This window comes from Phragmites australis, chromosome 20 (genome assembly GCF_958298935.1).
Source record: "Phragmites australis chromosome 20, lpPhrAust1.1, whole genome shotgun sequence".
NCBI lineage: Eukaryota > Viridiplantae > Streptophyta > Magnoliopsida > Poales > Poaceae > Phragmites > Phragmites australis.
Genome location: NC_084940.1, coordinates 15415759 through 15431851, shown reverse-complemented (window position 1 = coordinate 15431851; position 16093 = coordinate 15415759). Strand labels below are relative to the sequence as shown.

Genomic DNA, 16093 nt, shown 5'->3' with positions numbered 1-16093 from the left:
TGACAGTGAGGAGCCACAGACTGAGAAATGCGAACGCGCATGGGAAGAGGAGTACACGGGTTGAAACAACCTAACTCTGACCACGGCAAGCACCAAGAAGACCATCTGCAGATTGTCCTCGAAGGTACAGCACAACCACCAACACACATGTCGAAGCGTAGCACAGGGTGCACAATGAACTGCCATTGACAGAGAACAAGGCCGAGTGGTTGGCTTAACAAAGCCAGCAACCCAAGGCGCGACAGCACACAACGTGAAGGGCCCCCACGCAAAGGGCTAGGGCAAGCACATCACGGGCACCACCTCACCAAGTCCAAGCCACCGAAATGCCACAAGTTCATCAGAGGTAGAAATCGTCAGAGACCAAAGGTGGTTGAGAAGATGGGGAAAAAGGAAGTCGTTCCGATCTCGTCCGAATAGAGAGGGTGGCCACTTTATCGTGTGTAGCAGGGAACCACGACCGACCGAGCCAGTGCCTATCGCCTCCACGCCCCTTGGGCATGCCCAATTAAAGCGGGGTGGCTAGGACTCTCAGCCATTGTTGCCTCCTCTAGAAACCTCGGGAGAAAAGAAGAAACCACACTGCTCCCCTTGGCCCAGTGCGCTGCTCGGCCTTTGGGCCTTCCGGCCGAGAGAAAGCATGCCTCTACTCCTCCTCCTTCCTTTTTTTTTCTTTTCCTTTTTGGAATTTCATTCAAATTCAAACTTGACTGTCTTTTCAAATTTGAACTTGAAACAGGAAAACCCTAAAATTCCAACACACATGTCCTTTGGTGTTTCAGTGTTAGCATGTTTTCACTTTTAATTTTGTAAATACGCTCATGGGGCAAAAGTGTAAAATTAATAGATTATTTTATAGCTATGGACAAAATTTGATACCTAAATGCAAAGCTATGTGCAGTGTACAATTAATGGCATTGCTCCACAAATTTTAGGATGTAATATAATTTGAACTAAATCCCAAGTATTTTGATCTAAAAATATCCTATTCAAATAGACTTTTCGTACCGGTAGCGTTAGGCCTAAATCGTTCAACTCAGTGCCAGATCTCAAAGTTGATAGATTGATACATCATAGTTTATTGATAAGCCATCGCAACAATTCGATCGATGGGTGAATGTGCCACATCATGGTAAATACGAAGCATATATCCATCAATTCGACAGATTTGCTACTTTGTGCCGGCAGCAGCAGAAGTAGTGTCCTTGGACTTTGCAGTAGCCGGCATGCATACTGTAACCATTCTTTCCGCTAGTATTGGCAATGGCTGCTCGTGGAATGGGACTCTTTTGACTTTACCGATTGGTGAAGTCAGTGACTTTAAATTGATATGAATTGTTAGATTTAAAACAGACAGATCAAATCTGATACTACATTACTAAGTGCTATAGTATTTCTAGCTACAGTTTATCCTCTCACATTTTACTATTCATCCGTTAGAGGATTTCGATCTATGACCCATAGCACCTACGCACAAAAATGAAGCCGACTACTACACGCTGATCACTGGGGTATTTTATCTATTTTATTGAAGAAAACACCGTAAGGGAGGCTCATCCGGTGTATGTTGTTTGATTCGAAGCATCCATTCATCCCGGATGAGTAGGTCCATTATGGGATTATCATATGATTTTACATGGATGACATTATATATTCCTCACGCTTATACTGGACATATGCTTGTGAGGAATGAGCTGATGATGGACAAAAATAAAGTCGATTACTACATTAGAAAAAGGATGTACATGCCGCGTCTCTGCTGCATCACCATGCAAGAAAGTGGTAGACCTGATCACAAGAGCTACCAAGCAGAGTAGCCTTGTGTTGTTCTTGGTAAGAGCCATGGTGAAACTAAAAGTTGATAGTCCTCTTCTTATACAACTATTCTAGTCAAGGTATTTCCTAGGTCACAAATAAATATCGTTTTGGGTTGCGTATACATATAAACTTTGACCACTTATATCTCTTTGGATATTTATTGAACTTTTGAAAATGGTATAGCTAGATTTGACTTGAATAGTAGTTTCACAATATTACAACTTTGCTATATGGTGCATATATTTCATGCTAATAATTAGTGGTCAAAGTAATATGTTGGTGAGCGTATCGATGTACAAAATGACACATATTTATGACCGGAGAGAGTACCAATGTAACCATGACCCTTATGGTGGTCATGCATGTCAGTGTAATATTCCCTTTCATTGGATGTTTTGGGAAGTAAGATGACTGTTGCATGCATGATGCCATCTAGCAGAATAGGTGGCTATCAATGGATTGTCTTAAGGGTTTGATTATAAATATCATGACTCCTAAATGTGGATCTGTATAAAGATTTAAAATTGATCAAATGTGAGGGCTTAAATGTGGATCTATATTAAGATCTAAAGTCGATCCCTATGAAACCATAGTAATCGTAATTGTTAGCACATAAGTTATCAGTTTTTTTTAAGAGTACAAGTCACGCACACACGAGTCTATGACTTGAACCCGGGTGAGCATGTTTCACCACAAATACTCTAACCAACTGATCTATTCTCAGTTTGCCATTGGTTATCAGTTTAAAATTGTAGCTTTTGTGCTATAGGTTGAACGCTATTTTGATTTTACTACCGAATCCATAAGGGGGGGGGGGGGATGTTTGTTTCCCACCATAAAAAAAGAAATATGAAAATTTACACAAATGTTTACTGAACTAATACAGCATATTTTGGGGAGTAGAGAAGTATATGGTTAAAATGGATGGAACCTGATATTTCAGCTGATGTGGCAAACATTCCGACACAACTGATGACAAAATCCAAGATGTGCTTACGAGTTGAGTGTTTAGCCGTTTAGTTAAGTTTTGATTTGTGTTTAATTATTCATCTTCTACACAACTCATGGAGCTCAGTGAGTATAGAAAAATGTATTGAGCTCATGTATCTATCCACGTTAATATCTTCACTGGCATGTAAAAACTTGGTACACGAGGCAAAATAAGAATCAAGAATCAGCTAACAAAAATTGCATCTAGTTTTTAGTTACAACAATCTATGGCTTTACAATTCCATGAAGCTTCCATCCCCCAAGGCCAGCCAGAGAAAAAGCCTGCATACCATATCGCGTAAAAATTGAGTTAATTTTTGCGAAATTATTTATTATAGAATAATGTACCAAACAGAACAAAATCGTGAGTTCTCATTAAAATTAACAAAAGAGAATTCGTTTTATTTTGAGCCAAAGATTCAAATTAGAATTTCCCTTGATTTTCCCCTTGTTGCACTAAATGTCGTCACATGGATAGTTTTTGACAGTAAAAACTCAAAGGGGGTGTTCCAGCATCTACTATCGCGAAGGTTGAAGAGGAAGATGATACATACTAATCTAGAACAAAAATTGCCATAGCATTTCTCCAAGTTCCAAAATTATTATTTTGACAACATGAAAAATTGATCAAACCAAATGACAGTTACACCCCCTTTATAAGTGCAAGTATCAAATAACCAAACTAACTTACACAAGCTTAACTCAAACACCAATTTATTCCTAAAACCACTAAATTTAGTTACAGTTTAACAGTAATAATTTTTTAGATCCCAGAGAGAATGGAATGGAAATTCTAAAAAGGAGGGAAAATCAATATATAATTTTTCAATTTGGAAGATAATTATTTTAATGGCATGGATTGAATCATGGACAAAGTTTCTTTGGATGGGAGTAAGTTTCTAAATGTTTCAATTTTACTCTAATATAACTGATTTTTCCAAACCAACTTTTAAAAGTTCACTTATCCTAGTATGCAAACCAAGAAAACTAATTACTGATCTAGAGTGAAATTCGGACAAGAAATTTACAATTTCCCAGGTAGCTCAACTTGACACATCTCTAAACATAAGAAAATGTCTGAATAAACGAGGAAGGAAACATTGTTGGTGAATAATTTTCCCTTTGATGTGCCTATTGCCTTGTGAATTAGTATATATGAGGTGACTCAAAATGAATCACAGAAGACATCGAAAAAATATGATTAGAGTTCAATAATTGCTGTTCGAGAAGTTTTCTGGGGATGGTGCACGATATATAGAACTATGGAGGAGAAGAGGGGAAAAGAATGGAAGCATATGTTGGTCGTCAGAGCAATAATAACCTCAACCCATGATTTCCCTGCAGCTTCAAGCAGTGCAGCATTACATGTCTTGAGCACCACCGAATCACCAGAAAACATAGAGGCTGCTTCTTCCCATCCTTTATTATGTCCCATGCACCTGAGCATTTATTCTATAGAAGTGTCGTGATAGGTCCAGCAATGAGATATCAAACAGTGCCATAGAAAACAAAAACTAAGCATACATTGTGAAAGATAAAATAATAAAAAAGAAACTCACAGAGGACTCACATGACACTTAGGATGTCGTCACTAGAATATTCACAGATTGCCTTTTGCAAGTGCTCTGCAGTTTGACCATCCATTGCTGCAATTGAGTAGAAACTTGGGATAAAGTGCACCACTGCTTCAGACAACCCTTGAACATGCTCTTGCAGGATCTTAAGAGTTTCCTTTGTGCGAGTAGCATCACTATGTCGAAGGAGGATAACAAATTATAAGATCAATGTAATGTTTATAAGATCAATGTAATGTTCAATTTGTATCCATATGAATAAATGATATTACGTGATTTAGTCATTTTTTTTTTCTTAAGAGACACTAAAGTTTAAATAAATAGGCCAAAATGTACAAATAAAAGACTGGCTCCAACAAAGAAATAACACATGTACAGAAAAGCTAGATGATAGCGTAATGAAGTAGTTTTTGCATGTTTGTTCTGCTAACACAGGTTAGCACCGAAAAGTAATTGGTAGAGCATATTTTGTGAACCACCTAACCAAGGCAACCACATTATACACAAGTTACTGGCTTAATGTGCAATATATGTATTTTAGTTTTGATAATGCAAGATCTACTCCTACAAGAAAGAAGAATGAAGAAAAGAACATTATGTACACCCATTGACATGGTAAACCACGATAAATCTATAAATATTCTCTTACACAAGCTACGAATGCACCTGCATAGAATAAGCTCAGGTATCCATCCCATCTGCTGAAGTTTATCAGAAACACTGATTGCATCGGCTCTTCCAGCTTTGCTTAGTGGTCTATCATGATCTGACATCAAGACTCATATCAAATGTTGTCTTTTTTTTCTGAAAGAAATGCAAGAGGCCAGCAATCATAAAGGAAAGTGTATCTAGGTTTCTAGTGCTGCACCTAATCAAGAATTACATACGATGAACTGGCAACGTTACATGCCAAACAACACAAAAATGCCAATTGACAACCCTAGGACAAAACTCAATGATGCCTTTACCCTCGCTCTACCTTCTTCATCTCCTTCCTTGATTCTTAATTTCTTCCTATCAAATGATTCTTAATTTCTTCCTATAAAAACTAATTGAGTATAAATGGTCAATGTAGCATCTTTTTTCTACAACTACACAAATACTTCAGGCACAATCTAACTGGTGCTAAATTAGTGGTGTGGAATCAATTGACGACACGTCTCAATGATATTACACTACTCGAGGGAAGAGATGAATTTAGATTGAACTTAAATCAATCTGGAAAGTTCTCAGTCAAATCTCTATATAGAGCGATAATGCAAGGTGACGAGCCATCTCAGAACAATCAATTATGGAAATTAAAAATACCACTAAAAATTAAAATATGTCTTTGGTATTTACACAAAGGTGTATTATTAACAAAGGATAATCTAATTAAAAGACAATGACTAGGTGATCAGAAGTGTTGTTTTTGTCACAAACCGGAGACAATAAAACACCTCTTTTTTTATTGCCGCTTTGCTTATTCTGCATGATTCATAGTCCTGGTGACCTCAAATATTTACCAACCACAAAGTGTTCCTAACATGTTTGGGAACTGACTTTGGGGTCTTAGTAAAAAGCTGAAAGCCAATATAATAACGGCGGTGGCCACTTTTTGTTGGTCCCTATAGCTATGTAGGAATGACATTATCTTTAACAAGATGAAAATTTTCTCTCCAATGCAAGTTATTTTTACTTGTACACACTGACTCCGGTCGTGGTTTGTGCTTCAACGGTAGGAGCATCGCGAGCTGATTATTTCGGCATGTACACACTTGGAGAAAGTGGCCAAGGAGTTTTCTATCCAGTTTGGATGAAATTCTAGACTCCACATACAAGCTTAATCATAATAACTTCTATTGGGGAGTCCTGCCACCAAGCTATGGAGTCTCTACTTATTTTGTTCTTAGCGTCTTTTTTGTTTTTCTGGCTATGTGCATCTTTGTTATACAGAAACCGAGGATAAACTCTTATGCGGTTGTATCATATTTATGCAACGATGAGAGTTAATAGAACTTCTCATTCCCAATAAAAAAATATTTTTCCCATGTACCACAGCATTTCATTATTACAAAATAACATGATGCGGCAGCTGTACAGGAAATGTTGTAGCAGACGTTAATCCTTGGTACACCATTTTCTTATGCGAACAGCATTGTTTCATTGAATAATTTCATGTCTCCAAATTCAATCAAACAAGTATCAAAACTAGGGGTGGAAGAGGCAAAAGGGGAAGGTGGGTTGCCGCATTGTTTCTAACAGCCGGACGAAACAACTATCTGTGTTTACAGTATCCTTACTCCACTACAGCAACACCATTCAATCTTCACAACGTCAGAAGTATCGAGCGTGACGCAAGCATCACGGCATCCAATTCATTACCAATCCACTCCCCAGTTAGCATCACCGAGACTAGAATTGTAACTCGAATCAGCAATGCCCCTATCCAGAGCCAGGTAATTTGACACCCTACAATCCTGGGAGCTCAGGCGCCCAGCCAATTTTCGGAAGGGAAACATGTCCAAGACGCACGGTCTTTCGCGCCCGCGAGAGAAGAACAGAGAGAGCTCATGGTCCGCGAACGTACCTCTGGTGGAGCGGCCCCCCGCGGCGCTCTCCCCGTGCCGGAGGAGGATGAGGCGTCGGCGCGGCGTCGCGGAGGCCGAGGTCGCCGGCGCCTCGACGGAGACGGAGACGGAGCGGGCGACGGCGCATGCGGGAGGCGGGCGGGAGGCGGCGGCGGGCGCGCGGGAGAAGGAGAGGAGGAGGCGCGGGGCCGAGGCGAAGGGAGAAGAAGAGCTCGAGAGCAGTGAGGCAGCAGCGGGAGGAGGAGCTCTCATCTTCCGCTGCCGATGGGTTGGGTTGATTTGGCTGCTTACATGGGATGTTTGCTGGAAGAAGAAAAAGGATAGGTGACACGACACGACGGAACGATGGATGGAGAGGCTGCTGCCCTGCTCTGCTCCTACTGCTTTCTACAAGGCGCCTGTGCACTCTGGAATTCTAGACTAGATTATGCTAATTTTCTCTTTGTTCTTCGATTTTGTCTCTCTTATGCATTTCTTCGATGAAATTTGTTTCTGTTACATGCCAACATGTTGTGTCGATAATAGTGCTAGATTGCTGACATGTAAAAAAAACTACATATTGTTCGATAAAAACTCAAGCCATCAAATAGGAGACATTATCAATGCCAATAAGAAATCAAAACACGAGGGATGAACATTAGCAGAGGGAGAGGTAACTATTGGCGAACCAGAAACCGCTATATCTAAAATATAACCAGAAACAACCACAGCCATACTAAATCACATGTATAAAGGCCTGGAGTCATCCCAATCAGAGTAGGAGTAGAAAGTGAAAATGTAACAATAATATACTGAACTTAATCAACGAGAAAACATTCCAAAACGAGAATGGACAAATATGTGAAACGGATAGAGTAGCCCCATAATGGAAGACGGAACCAGCTTACCACAAGCCACCGAGCACAAACTATTACATGGCTGAGTATGATATCTCCGCGGAAGAAATACAGCCAGTCATTATTCAACTTACATCAGCCTTCCTATCTTTTTCCCCAAATAAGCAGAAATGAACATCAGAGATTAGGGTCACATGACATGGAAGTCCAGAAGAATTTCAGCATATATACAAGTCAGATGCCAAATGATCCTCAACTGTTCACAAACATACCATATACGTCTTCCTTTCAGGGAAAAAAAAAAGAATACCGTCGCCCCAGAATAATGCCAGTGCCAAACATCTCACTAAACTCTGAAGAAATTGATTACCTTCAACTGCAGCCATCTCTTCCAACAAAGAGCTAAATGTAACAATATTGAAATTTGAGCAAAGAGCCATATATCAACAACAATACTGGTAGATGCCAGATTACGATTGCCTGAAGTCAGCTACCCAGTTTGAAGGCGTCCACGAAAAGGCCTAGACATACACCAGCTTTCCAGTAGTTCACCATTGCAATCAAAGACTGCAATCTCCCAGGAGGCCTAGCGATTGGTTTTCTGTACATAAGCATGCCGATTCCCTCAATGGCAGTCACTACAACACCAGCAACAAGAACATCCCAGTCACCAGTCTGCCCTAGGATTGTTGCCAAGGCGTTGGCAGTGTAGAAGCCAAGGAGGACGAGGAATATCTTTGTGGGGGAGTTGGTTCTGGCAGAGTTCAGCTTTTCAAGTAGCTCCCTTGCAGCAGCTTGGATGAGTCTACCCAGCCTTGTCCTACCAAGGAAGCCACTGTCCTCTTCGAAGTCTTGGCCATCAGTGTTAGGTGATCCACCAGTCTCCAAAGCAAGGGCTGGCCTCCATCTGCAGTTTTTTGTCTGGTAATCAAACCATTGCACCAAAGCTTCTGAGGGGTGGAGCCGTGGAGCAATCAAAATTTTCCAATAATTTAGAAATAAACAATCTTATATTCTTGTTTCAATCTAATTTGACAAGCCTTTGGTGCTAAAGCTAACTAACCCATAATACACAGGAAATATTCGGTATATGGTCACTTTCCCATCTGCTTCCATGCTAAAATGATGCTTTGTTCAATGGTATGAGACATTTTACAATTCGAGCAAACTTTCATAACTTTGACCACCAAACATACATAACTATTTAAACTGATGATGTGAATCTTGAGTAGTGTTTCCATGCTCGTCTCCCTCAAACTAAATTCATAGATATTGAAGATCTATGGTCAAAAGTTGTAGATCATTGCAAATCAGACAACCAAGGCAACAAAGGCTCTTCACCTTATGCACTGATAATGGTCAAAACTACATGTTCCAAAACATATCATATTGCACTCAAAAAAAAAAATAGATTGCTTGCATTTATTTTCTTTATTTCAACCGTTTTAAGCACATAGTATAACACACAGCAAACAAACTAACCCTGAATAAAAATCCCTAAAAAGCAAGGATGTCTATCACTGTACTCCAGATTCCATAATGCTTAACTTCCCGAATAGTACATTTTGTTAATGCAGGTTTATGAATGCCCTTTGAGTTATGTGTTTGGTTACTCATGTCAACCTAAAAGTGATTTCTTATGAAGGTTTATGTGTTTTGTCAGCTGATATCATACTTCGAACTAAAGTTACAAAGTAAAGGTCAAAATTAACCACAAAAACCACCATTTGATGTAAGATGTTACAATGAATTCAAGATGCCCGCTGACATTTGCTACCCTGATCCTCTGAAAACTAATGTAACATTTTAGAGGAGGAAGGTACTTGAACTGTTTATTTCAAATGCAGAGCCAGTTTGTAGAAATCCCTTTGGGAGTCTCCGCAAGATTTTTAGGGATGGGTAACAGTTTTGAGGGAGTTGCTAGCAGTGACCATCTAACTAACATCAAAGTACGAGATATAGTTGTGATTAGTTTGAATGGAGATAACAGAGGTTTTTTAAGATCCGATCAAAAGGGGAAATTATGGCAAGACTAGTACACACAAACAAGTTTGATCCGATCAAGAAGGATAAGTTTGACTGCTCACCGTACCTTTATATTACTAGTATCTTAGGGATAAATTTATACGTACAGAACAACACCCAGCATGTGTACACGCATCCACATAGCCAGCCACTTTTTAGAAGTGGCATATTGCCGTCAAATACTACAAGTAGCCAAACACGTCATGGTTTTCCTAAAACAGAGAAAAACTCTAGTCTGTAAATACTATGATATTATACTTTTGCCTCATTCGAAAAATACCATTATAATTCATGAAATCGGGCATGTGCCATTATAATTTTGCACTTATTTGAAACATGCCATTATGTACAAATTTGGACAATAATACCCTTGTCTTCTTCTCTAGCTCACCCATCTCCCATCTCCATCTCCTTCCCCATCTTCCATGGCTGCCACCAGCCCTCGGTGGAAATAGAACCCATGGCTGGCCGGCACGGCGAGCTCTTGACAGCGGCGAACGACGGCACGGTTCGGCCATTGAATGGCGGAAAAAGCATCAGCGTGTTACTGAGGTTCCATTTGAGGCACTCGCACCGTCGTCAGCGATCGACAGCGAGCTCAGAGGCGGCCATAACCTGTACCCCATCGTCGGTGGACGGCTATAGCGAAATGGCTCTATTAGGCCATGATTGTGATTTTGATGATTAATGACAATATAGTCGTTGGGACTAACATATTTATCAAGAATATATATTAGTAGGTCTCATGGATGCAATACATCAAGAAGCCATCGCAACTGGAATAAAGATTGACTTAATTGAAGAAGTCCTGAGAGAATTGACTTCACCAGATGGGCCGGTATTCAGGGGTTGAACTCACCGGAGTATTTTGTCCAGAGACAAAGTGAAGGCTGATGACTTCACGGGATAGTCCAGTGCTCTGTGTGTTGAACTCACCAGAGAATTTCTGAAAAAAGGAGAGAAGCCTAAGGACCTCACTGTATAGTTCGGTGATCTGCACTGAGTAACACCGGAGCATTTCTTGCAGAAAAGAATGCAAGTACAGAAGACTGAAAATCAACCCACCAAAAGGTCTGGTGCTTAGTTTGTGCACACCGGAGTGTAGCACCAGAGCATTTCTTTCATAGGCGACTACAAGTATTGAAGAATAAAGTTCAACTTACCGGATAGTCCGGTAATCACAGAGATAGTTGCACCAGAGCATTTTCAAGGAAAAGAATAGAAGGTTTAACTCACCGGTTGATTCGGTGTGAATGGAATGAACACCGGATGAATGCACTGGAGCATTTTACACAAAGAGGCTGCAAAGACTCAGATGGCTCAAGATAACTCACCGAAAGGTCCAGTGATTGATTTGAAGGCACACCGGAGTGTCTAGTGTTCACAGAGACCGTGAGTGGAGTTCCAACAGTTAGTATCTGAGGTTGTACTCTCCGGATGATCCGGTGTTAGTACTACTGTTCTCACTGGATTATCTGGTGTTAACAGCTTTTCTGAGCCATTAGAAAAACAGCTAGTTGGCGGGTTTAAGGCTATAAATACTCCTTCACTCAGTCATTTCAAGATGTGGCATACTGCTGGAGTCTAGATGAAGCTTATATACACTTGAGAAGACATTCAAACCATCAAAGTACTTAAAGTGATCATCCAAGACGATTAAGCACAAAATTAGAGAGTGTTTAGTGCTTATAGGCCTAGAGTGAGTTGTAGCTAGGTGTTGCAGCTTGAAAAAGGGATCAAAGAATGATTCTAGCTTGTACCGAGTGGTACGTCGGCACCTTGTAGCTTTGGTGACTTTCGGCATCATGGGCCTTGGTGGTTCAACCTTGTTGACCCTCCGACGTAGTGTGGAGCGACGGCAAGACACGTGTACTGGGATGCAGAGACCCTTGCCTTGATGACTCAAGCTCCGAAGTGATCACGACAGCAAGTGACCAGAATAGAGGCTAGTGATGAGACCTTGCCTTTGTAGCTTGGTGACTCATTGTGCTTGAGACCTTGTTTCGGTGACTTGGTAGCTCAAGAGCTGTGACCGAAAAAAACTTAGCGACCGGGAGCATATCCTTTGTGGAGCTCCAACGTGGATTAGGGGTGGCATTCATGTTATCGATACCACAGGATAAAAATCCCTTGTGCTGAGTTTGTCTCTCTACTTTATTTACGTTTCCGCATTTACATACTTGTAATTTATCTTGTAAAGTTTTTTGAACCAATTTGGTTTATATTTCTAAGTGTCCTAATTCACTCCCCCTTATAGGACGTCACCGTTCCTCATAATTGGTATCAGAGTCTCATGTTCTTGATAGACTTAACATTCTAGAGTTGTGGCGTCCGAGGTTGGGATAGATACTCATAGTGCTCCATTTTTTAGACACTAATTTCTCCCGTTGAAATATTCTAATATCTTGTTATTTGCAAACTAAAGGTTTAGATGTTTGGAGAGTCACCAAGGAAAAGATGAGATCTCGCATCATCAATAAATAGGCAATTAGATGCATTGGCAAAGAGTATCATTTTATCATCTTTAAATGTTGATACATTTAATTGTGTTTATTCTCTTACCAATGCACATGATATTTAGAATAATCTCATTGAAATACATGAAGACACAAAGAATGTGCGCAATGAGAAATAGTATGTGCTTGTTACTAAGTTCAATAGCCTCAAACAATTTATCCATGAAAGTACTCATGACATGTACTCACATTTGAATATTCTTGTCAATGAGATAAATGGGCTATCTTTGACGCTAATTGACGATGATCAAGTGGTGAGAAAAATATTTCAAGCTCTTTTTCCAAAGTACAAGTTGATAGTCTCTATCATCTACAACAACGACGACATCAAGAAGATGACTCCAAGTCAAGTGCTCGGTAAGATCACTGACCATAAGATGACCATGAACATGAGAGTGAAAGCATTTTCCTCATCCGACGCTAAGAACCTTGCTCTCAAAAGCAAGCAAACACCATACCCACACATGAAGGCGAAGATGAGAAGGTAAGAGTAAGAATCAAGCTCAAGCGATGATGATAGAGATGAAGATGAAGAGAGCAATGAAGATGAAGAGTAATGAAGATGAAGATGAAGAGAGCAATGAAGATGAAGATGAAGAGAGCAATGAAGATGAAGATGAAGAGAGCATCAAATGATGAAGAAATAGATCCTGGAGTCGTCAAGCTCATCTCTCAAAAGGAGAAGAACATCAAGAAGATCAATGCCAAGATTGATCAACCAATCTCCATAAAAGACTTAGTCAAAAATATTGATCGCATCAAGAAAGAGAAGAAGACTAAGAGCAAGAGGGAGACAAGAAGAAAAGCCAAAGCATTTGCAAGCATAAGAAAATAGGTGAGTGAAGATAAAGATTCAAGCTGAGAGCTTCGCCACCCACTCCTCCAAGAGAAGCTCTTCCCCAAGATCGTCATCACTTAAGCTATCATCACACGTGACTTATGACCAAAAGTGTAAAAAACGATGTAAGTGATAATGAAGGAGTCTCAATCGGTTTGGGTTCCAAATAAGACTTGACCTAGAGTAAGTTGTAGCTAGGTATTGCAGCTTGAAGAAGGGATAAATAGTAATCCTAGCTTGTGCCGAGTGGTACATCAGTACCTTGAAGTTTTGGTGATTCGTCAGCATCTTGGGTCTTGGTGGCTCAAGCTTGTTGACCCTTCGACTTGGTGTGGAGCGGCAGCAACACACGTGTATGGGGACGCAAAGACACTTGTCTTGGTGGCTCAAGCTCTAAAGTGATCACGGCGGCAAGTGACCGGAATAGAGGCTAGTGGTGAGACCTTGTCCTGGTGGTTTGATGGTTTATCGTGCTTCAGACCTTGTCTTGGTGACTTGGTAGCTCAAGAGCCATGACCGGAAAAAACTTGACAACCAGGAGCATATCCTTTGTGTTGCTCCAACGTGGATTAAGAGTGGCATACATGTCATCGATACCACGGGATAAAAATCCCTTGTGCCAAGTTTGTCTCTCTACCTTATTTACGTTTTCGCATTTACATACTTGCAATTTACCTTGCTAGAGTAGATTACAATTCTTTTAAGCGGTAGAGTAGACACAACAGATAAATCTAATGCACATTTAGATAGAAATTAAAATAAGTTTATGATGTAAGAATTTTAGAGCCAATTTGATTTAAGTTTCTAAGTGTCATAATTCACCCTCTCTTAAGACATCACCGTTCCTCATAACGGCGGCACAGCTCGACCAACCGAGGGCACCTAAAGCATCTACACGTGCGTGCGAACTCTACTGTGTGCCTCTTGGCCGATGGGCCCGACCGGAACCAGGCCGGCCGCGAGCACCATGGTGCGGCGGCGCCTAGCTCACGCGGATAGCCTTGCCAGTGACAGGCCAGAGCAAAAGCGACGCAAGCAAAAGCTTCAATGGGTTGCGGGGAAACTCACCAAGGTAAGGATTTGGGAGACGAAGCAACAAAGAGACGACGCGACGGTGAGCGGAGGAGAAGGTTGGCTGGCATCGAGGAAGAGGGTGTTGACACTCCAAATCGGTGGTCACCCCCATGGGAACTGCCTCGGTGAGGGGAGGTGATCCCCTCACCGAGGGGGCTCGGAGGGAGCCCGAGGCGGGAGACAGCGCATGCACAGTGGCGGCCCGAGCCGGAGGGGAAGGGGAAAGGGAGGAGGGGGTGCGGGTGGCGTAGGTGCTCACCAGAGGCGGCACGGAGGGAGAGGGCAGCGTGGTCGGGGGTGCCGTGGAGGTAGTTGGGATGTGGTCGACGAAGCAGAGGAGGTCATGGGGTGGATGGAGTTGGAGAAGGAAGACAGGGGCAATTATATCTAATACGTGCAAAATACATATATCAGTGGCATGTTCAAATAAAAGCAAAATTGTAATGGCTCCAATCTAATTATCCTTTTTTAAAACTATGGTTTCTCACTACTACGTTTTAAGGAAACTGCAACATCCAAACAAGGTTTCAGGCTGTCAATTGATAGCTGCAGGTTTTCACTGTCCAGTAACCAATTGCTATTGGAAGGAAGCTCAATGTTAAGATGGGTTAACACAACTGGAATCACCCATCGCTATTGAGTTTCAGCCTTTAGTAAACAAAATACGTTGAGAGTCGAGATTAAGGTTACTATTTAGGAGCTAGAAATAGCAACTCCTTGTTGTGTTCTACTTTCAAGTTTTTTAGTTAACCGGTGACTGGATTTGGCTGGCATGAAACGGTCATGCTAGAGGATACGCATCGGCAGGAGATCTCACCTGATAGCCCCTCCGTTCTTCTCGCTCGGCGGCCGCAGGAAGCATGCCTGGCGGAGGGGTACGCAGCACCGCGCCGGCGCGGAGCCGCGGCCGGCGCCGCAGAGCCCATCGGCCGGCGCCCGCGGCGTGCAGGGAGGGGCCCCACGCCGCAGTGCCATGGGAGGGCTCTGCTCTGTGCTCAGGCGGCACCCAATGGACGCGACGGCGGGCGGAGGAGAAGAAGAGGAGGTAGAGCGACGGCGACGAGGGGGATGAGGCTGGCCGGTGGCTTCGAAGATGAGTTTTTGCCTTCCTTCCCCGCGGGTGGGCCGGCGGGAGGTCTGGCACTGGTATTGGACCCATGGGCTGCAGCCTCCAGCGGATCTGCCTTCCACGGCCCACGATGGCTTAATCGCCATGTTGTGTCATGGGAAGAGGAGACGGAAACTCAACGCGCTACGGATCGCGCTCCAGCTTACCGAGCCGGGATGGGTCACGTGCGTGCAGCTTTTTTGCATGATGGGTAGAAAACTGGGTGCGCTAGTTTGGTCATTTTTAAAGGATCATAATTCTCTTATTCAGTGTCTGTTTTTATTTTGTTTAAACTATTATATTTTTTACGACGAGATCTATAAAACAAGATTTATATGGTCAATATTCGAAGTCATTTTATATTTGCTAATAAGTTATGTTAATAGGATTAACAACTTAGTGTAAACTTGGTAATGAAATCTCCATTTGCTAGCAAGTATTTTTTTCCATAGGTGCTCACCTCCGTCTAGAATTTATTTCTAGTATGTTCACCCCTTACGATTACAGGTTGTGGGTATATACGTGTGGACATTTAGTGATAATATGTGTTTTCCACGGATTGAAGATATAAAGTCCTCTAATCTCTCCCTAGCATATGTGTATGGTATATTGTGTGGGTGAGATATGTGTCGGTTACATACTTCTAAATATGTCATAAAAAATAATGTTGTCACAAGAGGAACCGAGCAAGTATGGAAGAATTCTTGCGGCGGATGGGCTTCTCCAAATAATCTTGGAGCTGTT

At 41.7% G+C, this 16093-nt stretch overlaps 2 protein-coding genes across 3 annotated transcripts; both read right to left on the bottom strand.

Annotated features, from left to right (window-relative positions):
- Positions 1-2897: 2897 nt before the first annotated feature.
- Positions 2898-7332, bottom strand: LOC133901370 (uncharacterized protein At3g52155, chloroplastic-like). The gene is made up of 5 exons (XM_062342730.1): positions 6952-7332; positions 5049-5148; positions 4379-4558; positions 4130-4247; positions 2898-3090 (listed from the first exon to the last, which is right to left on the bottom strand). Exons 1-5 carry the CDS (start codon positions 7202-7204, stop codon positions 3034-3036), a joined length of 708 nt encoding a protein of 235 aa, XP_062198714.1. The 5' UTR covers positions 7205-7332; the 3' UTR covers positions 2898-3033.
- Positions 7333-7988: 656 nt separating this feature from the next.
- LOC133901369 (ycf20-like protein) lies at positions 7989-15464 on the bottom strand. Of its 2 annotated transcripts, none has more exons than XM_062342728.1 (2): positions 15059-15464; positions 7989-8695 (listed from the first exon to the last, which is right to left on the bottom strand). In XM_062342728.1, the coding sequence occupies exons 1-2, from the start codon at positions 15454-15456 to the stop codon at positions 8275-8277; spliced, it is 819 nt and encodes a 272-aa protein (XP_062198712.1). In that variant the 5' UTR covers positions 15457-15464; the 3' UTR covers positions 7989-8274. The 2 variants fall into 2 exon arrangements, with proteins under 2 accessions (XP_062198712.1, XP_062198713.1); XM_062342729.1 differs by having other exon boundaries at positions 7989-8709; positions 15059-15415.
- Between the last annotated feature and the right edge of the window lie 629 nt (positions 15465-16093).